We start from the raw sequence: 9,077 nt of genomic DNA, 5'->3' as shown, positions 1-9,077 counted from the left end.
AAGTCTTTGGTGCCAAATGATGACCATTTTATTCAATGCAGCTTCATTACAAGATGGTATAGACTGAGACAAAGCATTTTGAGAAGAACTAGAATTACACAATGAAGAATCAGAATTAGGATCAACAATAGTAAAAGGTAAAGATGGAAAGATACATGTAGTAGGCATAGTAAAAATATTTGAGCTGAAGAAGAAAATGCAGTAGTGGAGGCAAACTTGTAAAGCCCATCCTTTTGCTTACCAAGCTCGAGAGGCATCTTCAGAGAAGGGCCATGTAGCAAGCAAGAGTCAGAACTAAACTGTGCAGTGCATATCAATAACAGAACAAGTTTGTGCACATAAATTAGATTATGTTTAAAGAGGGAATGTAAAGAACATCTGGAAGAATAATAGAATGATATAAAGAAAAAGACCCAGTACAAGTAACTTTAACTTTATATCCATTAGGAAGTGTGACAAGATAAGGAATAAGCAAATGTGTGATATTGGTTAAAAGGTCATTGTTATAAGTCATGTGATCAGATGCTCCAAAATAAATAATCCGTTTATTGGGTAAGGACTGACTCAACATGCAAGCTAGAGAACAAGTCACTACTTTGGGAATGAGCACATTACCAACAAAATTGATAGAAGCTATGAGGTCAGATTGAGATGGTGCAGAATCAGATGCATAAGAATGTTGTAAAAGAGCCATTAGCTGAGAATATTGTTGCTTGGTTAAACTAGGTACCAATGAACCTTGTGAATCATTTTTGGTAGTTCCAGTAGCAGGAAGAGAAGAAGAATTCATACAATCATCAGAAGAAATATTTGTTCCAACAGTTGCATTTGCTGCAATTTTTTTCCCTTTGGTGAATTTGAAATCATGAGGGAAACCATGAAGGTTGAAGCACTTATCAATTAAGTGCCCACTCTTCTTACAATATCTGCAGAATAGATTCCCTTTGGCTTGATCAAAGTTCACTCTTTGGACATACTGTCTCTAAGTATTGGAACCAGGAGGCCTATAGTTTTTATTGGGACAAGACTGATGGTTGAGGTTGATTTTGGCAGTGAAGGCAACTAAATCAGGACCAAGCTGAGATTTGGAATTGATCTGCCTCTGCCTTTCATCTTGAAGAAGAATGTTATATGCACTGTCTAGTGTTGGAGGTGGTTGCACTATGAGCAAGTTGCTCCTAACACTAACATAGACTTCATTCAGCCCCATGAGAAACTAATGAAGTCTATCCTCTAGAATACCTTCCTTTGCACCATAAGTGCAGTGATTTCCATGATTTTTACGAACAACTCTCAATTCATCCCACAATTTCTTTAATTTGTTAAAGCACGAGGCAATATCTAGGGAATCTTGACAGGTAGAGGCGAGTTCTTTCTTAATTTTAAAGTCTTTAGTTCCATTTACAGTCCCATATCTGTTATTTAACTGTCTCCATATTTCTTCAACTGTTTCAGAATACTGGACACTATCCGTAATATCAGGAGATAAAGAACTTGTTAACCATGAAATTACCATATTATTATATATGTCCCACTGCTTAGACTCAATGGAATTATCAGGAGGTTTAGGCAAACTACCATCAACAAACGCAATTTTGTTCCTAGCAGACAAAGAGACAATTATACTCCTTTTCCAACCCCCAAAATTCGTCCCAGAGAAAGGAACCGGTACAAGTGAAACACCTGGAACATCTGAAGACTGCACAAACAAAGGACTAAAGGGTTTGGGAATGAACTCATGTGTGCCAGATGCACTACACACGTCAAAATCAATAGATCCCATAACTACTATAACATTCAACAATGAAAACTTATCCGATGAATCTCATGCAAATAGGAGAGATATACAGAGTTACCGGATTCTTCGCAATCGGAAGTATAACCTTCAAAACAACATTTCACAGCAACCAAATAACATTTCACAACAAGACAATAACCAAATTACACTTCACAACAACAGAGCAACCACGATTAATGAAATATGATACAATCGTGAAACCCTAGAATTCTCGAGCTTAACGACGACTACGCATACTTGTAGATAAAACCTCCACAAGCAAACGAATGATAAACACAGGCCAGAAGACACTCAGATGAGTCAAAATGAGCCAGAAGACCGCCGACGAAAATAGTATGTAATCTCCAAATCGCTACCCACACAAATTGAAATCCTCAACGAAACTCGATGAGGGTAATATGGGAAGATAGAGGAGGACGAGATGGACCAGAATCTAGCTCTGATACCATGAAAACATGAAAGAATCGATCGGGATTTTGGGAAAATGTATTAGGGTTCATGTGAAAGAGAAGAGAGGAGAGAGAATCTTTCTAGAACTGATTTGAGGAAAATGACCCTGACCCTTCGTATTATATATGGCCCAAATTACACATAACTAATACAATGTTAAATCTGAATAGGCTAACTACTAAAAATATAAATGGGCCAGTTGCGTAATTACAATAGCCTCAATTACAAGTAAGATAAATAAAGGCTATGTTGCTCAGTCTTTCCTTTTGGGCCCAAATGCCAAATAGTCCATGAGTCCAACACAACCATTTGAAAATTTTATAATAAATACATTATTTATTTATATATATATTAATTATCGACGTCCAAAAGTCCAACATCAAAAACCACAACTGAACACATAAAAAAAAGTATATAACAAATATTTGGAAAAATATCAATCTCAATTAAAAATTATCTTACCAACTACCTATTAATACTGTAATATAAAATATAACATGATTAGCTCTAAAGGAAAATTATCTTGACTCAGAACTTTGCTCTTTTATAAGGAGTTGATATGCCTGTTGAACTTTTTGGGTACTTAGAATAAGAATGATCCACGTCTCCCGGTAAAGATATAACGTTACCATGTTGGCCTAAATATAACAGATGGATCCCTATCTTCTTTATTGTAATGTCTTCTGACCCCACTTCTATCGTTTCCCCACCTTTGATCATCTGGCCATCAAAAGCTCTATGTAAGTAAGATATGTAATATACACATGATACTTCTCTATGTCCATCAGGTGTACTCCACGGAGGAAAAACTAAATTCTCTTTATGGGCAATACTAATCCAGAATTTTAAAACAGGGGCTGCATGGAAATAGTCGGAAACAAACCAGAGAACCATTCCCAAGAAGTTATACTCATTATTATGTGTCGGCATAGTCAAACACATAGATGAAGCTGTTACTTGATAGCTGCACCATTCTGGAATTTCATTGCATTCGAGATAAAAATCTAAAACATCCTGCATCAGACAAAGACTCAAGATCATTAATATGATCGGAGAGAGAGAGAGAGAGAGAGAGAGGGAGAGAGAAAAAGACTAACCAAATCTGGATCTCTTCTAGATAGAAATGATAGAGCAGGTGCACTAAAGAAGCCTTCATTGAATGGATTCTGCAGAGAACTACAATTATTCGTGTTGATCAACCGTATAGAAGGGAGGTTGTCCAACTGTGTAATCTTGACCAATTTTTGGCAATTCTCAAGTTCAATAATTGCTAGATTCTCTAAATTTGATACTGGCGGGAGTGTTTGAAGATTCTCACAGTCATTCAAACACAACTTCTCCAATAATCGTAACTTAGAAAAATCGAAGGGTAGATAATGGAAACTATTGCCACTCAAATCTAAAAACTTTAAGGAGGATAAGCTCCCAATATCCCTAGGAATATCAGCATCGGACAAATTCCAGTATCTAAGGCTCAATTCGGTTACAAAAGTTAGCAAGGAATATTGTATCCGATGGACTCCTCTTCCAGAAATACTCATTTTGGCCTCTAACACTTGACCTCCCACTCTCAAAGCTACAAGATTTCTTAGCATTTCAACAGATCTAGGCAATTGTTTTATACCCGTACAAGATGCATAAAGAAATGTTAGACTTTTCATATCTCCAAGGTTATCTGGCAGTGTTTTTATAGAGGAGCAGTGATGAATGAACAATTCTTCAAGGGATATTAGCTGGCATATGCTGCTTGGAAGATCCCTAAGTTTTTCGCAACGAGACATATATAGTTTAATTAGTCTGTCCAAATTTCCTATTGATGGATGGATCTCTGTCAGACTTGAGCAACCATAGAGACTCAAAATCTCAAGACTCAGGGAACCATTGAAGTTTGGAGTGCTTCTGAGTTGCTTGCAATAAGAGAGATTCAGCTTCTTCAAACTTCTACAACACTAAAAGTAAACCAAATATAGTTTCAATTAACATTTTCTTTCACTCAGTTTGCAATAGCAGTACACATAAAATTGTATAATTGAGTAACAAACCTGCAAATTCAATCGAAATTCTTGGATATCACTCTCCTCCATATCTAGAACTACAAGATTCTCAGCTGGAAAATTTGATGATATACATTTTAAAGGACATTTTTTCCAAGACAACCATCTGAGCTTCTTGGACAACAACCCAAAATCTCCACTAATATGTAACTCATTCATTATAAGAACCCTAAGGTTTTTCATTTTCTTAAATGCTTTGGTGCTCAAGTTTAGTCCCTCAAATGCTCGTCGATCTACCTTCAGTACTTCTACCTTTTTGGAACCCTGTAATTTGGAGAAAAGATTAGTATCTTAAGACCATCTTAAGTCCCAGAAATTAAGAGGGAAAACTACTTTATACCAATTGAAGGTCAAACAAAGAGGTTACACCATATGTATCAAGAAAAATGAACTTAAACATTAGAGGATGTTAAACAAATTTAAAATTGCTCAAACAGCTAAGATGAGAGCAGCATTCAACAAGTTCACATGATAATATCAAAGGAAAAAAAAGGATGAATAAAGAGAACAAATTGCATCTAGAAACCTGATAATAGCGCCAATTGAAGATAGAATATATATTTGAATATATTTAAAAGAACATTTTGTATATATTGTTCTAGAAATAATGTTTCACATATGTACCTATTCAACAGTTTTCAAACGTTCACATGCCTGATTTCTTCGAGCAAGCTTAATTTCCACATTTTGTTAAGTAAAGTCACATATCTTTGAATAACTAATCATGGAGATACTATGGTCTATGCCCATAAGCAAGTTAGTTATAAGAATTTAATAAGAAATATGCATCACCAAATTTGGATAATTGTTAAATAGGTGATTTTATTTTTGCCTTTGGTGTGGGTTAAGAATTTAGCACATGTCACTTCTAGTTTACAATGGTTGACAAACAACTACAAAATACTTACTAACCAGAGATGAAGCACAAAATGAATTCACTTCTTATGATGACAACAGAAATTATAAGCAATAAACAATTAAATTGAAAAAAAAAGAAGATAAAGGATAAAAGATTTACTGACTTTATTTCCTTGTAGAACATCACAGACTTCTTGCGGGATGAACAATCTACTCCATTTTTCAGGATCTCGAGCTGATTCCATGCGAACAATTTCTCTTCCCATATCTCGCACTAGATCATGCATCACCAAACCATGCAAAGATCTTTGGAGCAAGTGTTTTTGGACTAAAGTTGCAATTGCAATTTTAGCATGAAAGCCACATGTATTTAATATTTCGGTAATTTCATACTCAAATAACCCCTGGAAGGCACACGCAATATCAAGAAAAACTGCCTGTGTTTCATCATCAAGTCCATCAAAGCTTTTCTTGAGAATCGTTTGGATATCACAATGAGGAATTGCTCTTAGTTTTTCTAATTCATTTCCCCATTCTTCTACAGAACTTCCTTGTAAATGTGACCCCAATGTCACAAGAGCTAATGGTAGCCTGCCTGAATATTCGATTATGTCGTGTGCCAAATTAACATAATCTTGTGGTGGAAAATCACTGTCAAAAGCATGCCAACAAAAAAGTAACATAGCTTCATTGCCATTTAATAGTTTGGCCTCATATCTCTCTTTTTCTCCAAGCCGACATAGCAATCGCTTGTCTCGGGTGGTAATGATTATAAAACTACCCGAACCAAACCAACTTCTTTCTCTTGTTAGGGATACTAATTGGTTTTTGTGGTCCACGTCATCAAGAACAATTAGAACCTTCTTTGACTCGAGTCTTGCTTTGATTAGATTGATGCCTTGAGCAACACTGCCAACTTTGATGTCCTTATTTTTGAGAACTTGTTGAAGAAGTTTCTCTTGTAGCTTGACAAGACCAAATTCTTCAGCTTCTGATCTAACATCTGAAAGGAAGCAACTACTATCGAAGAGTCGAAACATTCGATTGTAGATAGCTTTTGCCAGAGTTGTTTTCCCTATGCCACCAACTCCGTGAATACCAATCATGCGAACTTCATCTTCACATTCATTTTGCAATAACAACTCTATATCTTTGACACGAGAATCTACTCCAACTGGGTGCCAAGCAACATCTAGAGGTGTCTGGTTGACCTCTTGTAGGACTTGCTGTATAATGTTTTCAATAAACTTTGATTCATGCCTACAGGTTTTTTAGCAACAACAAAAAAATTAAAAGAAATACTACTCCAGTAAATAAAACTTTGATATTTGAAAATATTTGACGGACAAATCAAAATCGATAGCAAATAATTTAAGTTATATATATATTGATAGTGTAAATATTTCGATACTGTCAATGCACATAACTTTTAAACTCTTTTGCACAGTTAGTATCACATCCTATAAACAATTGAACAAATAACAAATGAAATTATATAGTTGAATCAAGAAAATGTACCCGTCAGCAACATTTTGCAAATCCCATCCAGATAAATTTGCAGCTTCAGTAAGTGCAGCTCTCCATTTCTCCACCATTTGAGCTCCAAATGGTCGTTCCTTGTGTTTAGCCAAAGCTTCACCAAATAACCCAATTTGCTTTCGTACCTCAGAAGGATGAACATCATAGAAAATAGGCAAAACCGTCTGCTTTAATTTCTCTTTGCATTCAAGAATTTTAACTAGTTCATTTAGACACCAACTAGAGGAAGCATAATTTCTCGACAATACTACAATGGAAATTCTTGACCCTTCAATTGCTTTCTCTAATTCTCTTGAAATCACATCACCCTTTCTCAATTCCTCATCGTCAATGAAGGTTTTGACTCCAACATTATCCAATTTGGAATAAAGATGACCAGTGAATGTTTTCCGGGTGTCTTCACCTCTAAAACTCAGGAATACTTCATAAGAGAAGTGAGAAGACGTAGATAATTCTCCTCTAACTAATTGAGTATCCATTTGATTTGGTGAATTAAGGGTTGATGAGAATGCAAGAATTAAGGGATGATTTGTTAGTAAAGGGAAAGTAGCTAAGCAGAGCTACATATAAGCAGAGGTCTTATTTTGTGGAAGGCAAGTCAACTACAATCCTTCAACGAAATAAAATGGAAGTTTCACTTAGATACTTCTTAGATTTTGTGGTTTCTGGCAGGAAACAAGGGGTCCGTTTGGCCATAATTTCACCTTTTCCGATTTTTGTTTTACTTTGATTTAGTAACAAGTGTTTGACCATTAAAATTTTAAATTTTACTTGAAATTAAATTCCGAAATTTTTTCAGAAATTTTAAAAACTCCGAAAAATATATTTTCAAAATTTTCACTTCAAATCACTCACAAAATTATATTCAATCTCTAAACACAACTCTAATTTCCAAATACTATTTTTACTTGAAATTTGTTTTCATTTTGTTTTTTCTTCAGAATTTCACAATTGTTATGTCTAAACGCCCACATAATTTAGTCTGATAGGCTAAATAAACTTCACACTGTACATACAAAAGTTAAACACGCCTATTAATACTATATGTAGATTGAAGTTGTGTATTTCTTAATTTAAAATTTTATAACTATTTTAAATTTTATTTTATTAATCATTTAATTTAATCGAGATCTTTTTTTAAAAATTGAATTGAATTAATTTAAAATAGATCAAGCTGACGAAATGACCACCCATATTCAATCTCATCACTAGTGGTCGATTTGCATTTAAAGTAGTGGTACCCGTACCATCAAATCCTGTATCTACCTTTGAATTTGCAGATCATACATGACCTTTGAGTATATTTTCTTGTAGAGTGATGAAATAGGAATTTTGCAAATTCTTTTAGGAATTTTAGGCCATTACAAACTGAAGCAATATTCATAAATATAATCGAATAAGATTAAACAAGAGCTTATTGAAAAGGAAGTACAAATGCATGCAATATAGCTCAGAGTTTGTGAGTTGTTCTAGGAAATTACTTTTGAGTTTTTTCGTATTGATAGTATATACAATTTCCCTGGATAGAAATTGAGTAGAAATACTCTACATGTTATTTGCAGGGTTCTCTTCTTTTGCATCTCAAAAGTCTTTTTCTTTGAATCGCTTTCATATTATCGGAAAGTGAATTGAAAGAATTGGTCAAAATTTATTTATTTCATCTGTCTCAATTTATGTGATGATATTTTTACAAACATGAAATTTAAAATGGAAAGTAAAGGGAAAGAATTGGTCTTATGGTTTTTGGGTCAAGTCAACTACAACCCTTCAGTAGGGTTAAACGAAATAAAATGAAAGTTTCCCTTGATATTTCTTAGGCTTTGTGGTTTTTGGTTGGAAACTTAATTCTTGTACATATTTCTTAGATATCTTTTTTTCGAATTTTGTTTTACTTTTTTCCGAATGCCATGAAAGTTTTCAATTTCAGTTGAAGTATTTCGAAATTTTCCGCAAATTTAAAAATTTCCAAAATTTTCAATTTTATACTTTAAATCACTCCAAAAAAAATAACAAAAATAGCCGCACATTGTGTTCATATCCAAATACAATTCTAATTTTCAAATGTTATTTTCTCTTGAAATTGTTTTTCCAGAATTTCACAGTTCTTATGTCCAAACGCACACTTAATTCTTGGGTCAAACTCATTTACAATACCTTACATAAAGTTGTTGACCGAAGTAGAAGAGAAGTTTCCGAAGTTATTTCTTAGATATCGTTTTTGTATATAATGTTTAGTCTTATAATGTAAATAAATTCCACAGTGTAATTTATATTGCACATCTACAAAATTAAACTCGTTTATTAATACTATATATGCAGATTGAAGTGATATATTTCTTAATTTAAAATTTTATATTTTTTCATCACATTATTCAATC

General features: G+C 34.0%; 2 protein-coding genes across 2 annotated transcripts; both read right to left on the bottom strand.

Annotated features, from left to right (window-relative positions):
• Positions 1-1,216: 1,216 nt before the first annotated feature.
• LOC142168785 (uncharacterized) lies at positions 1,217-1,783 on the bottom strand. Its single transcript, XM_075229936.1, has one exon. The coding sequence runs from the start codon at positions 1,781-1,783 to the stop codon at positions 1,217-1,219; it is 567 nt and encodes a 188-aa protein (XP_075086037.1).
• A 773-nt stretch (positions 1,784-2,556) lies between these two features.
• LOC107782869 (TMV resistance protein N-like) lies at positions 2,557-7,327 on the bottom strand. Its single transcript, XM_075229253.1, has 5 exons — positions 6,679-7,327; positions 5,325-6,420; positions 4,291-4,566; positions 3,346-4,197; positions 2,557-3,262 (listed from the first exon to the last, which is right to left on the bottom strand). Exons 1-5 carry the CDS (start codon positions 7,176-7,178, stop codon positions 2,777-2,779), a joined length of 3,210 nt encoding a protein of 1,069 aa, XP_075085354.1. The 5' UTR covers positions 7,179-7,327; the 3' UTR covers positions 2,557-2,776.
• Between the last annotated feature and the right edge of the window lie 1,750 nt (positions 7,328-9,077).

This window comes from Nicotiana tabacum, chromosome 14 (genome assembly GCF_000715075.1).
Source record: "Nicotiana tabacum cultivar K326 chromosome 14, ASM71507v2, whole genome shotgun sequence".
NCBI classification, from domain to species: domain Eukaryota; kingdom Viridiplantae; phylum Streptophyta; class Magnoliopsida; order Solanales; family Solanaceae; genus Nicotiana; species Nicotiana tabacum.
This window is presented reverse-complemented; position numbering and strand designations above follow the sequence as displayed.

Coding starts and splice junctions, on each gene's coding strand:
- LOC107782869 (XM_075229253.1), bottom strand. CDS start 7,178: ATGGATACTCAATTAGTTAGAGGAGAATTATCTACGTCTTCTCACTTC. Junction 6,421..6,678: donor TTGCAAAATGTTGCTGACGG/GTACATTTTCTT, acceptor AAAAACCTGTAG/GCATGAATCAAAGTTTATTG. Junction 3,263..3,345: donor CTAGAAGAGATCCAGATTTG/GTTAGTCTTTTT, acceptor TGTCTGATGCAG/GATGTTTTAGATTTTTATCT.
- LOC142168785 (XM_075229936.1), bottom strand. CDS start 1,783: ATGGGATCTATTGATTTTGACGTGTGTAGTGCATCTGGCACACATGAG.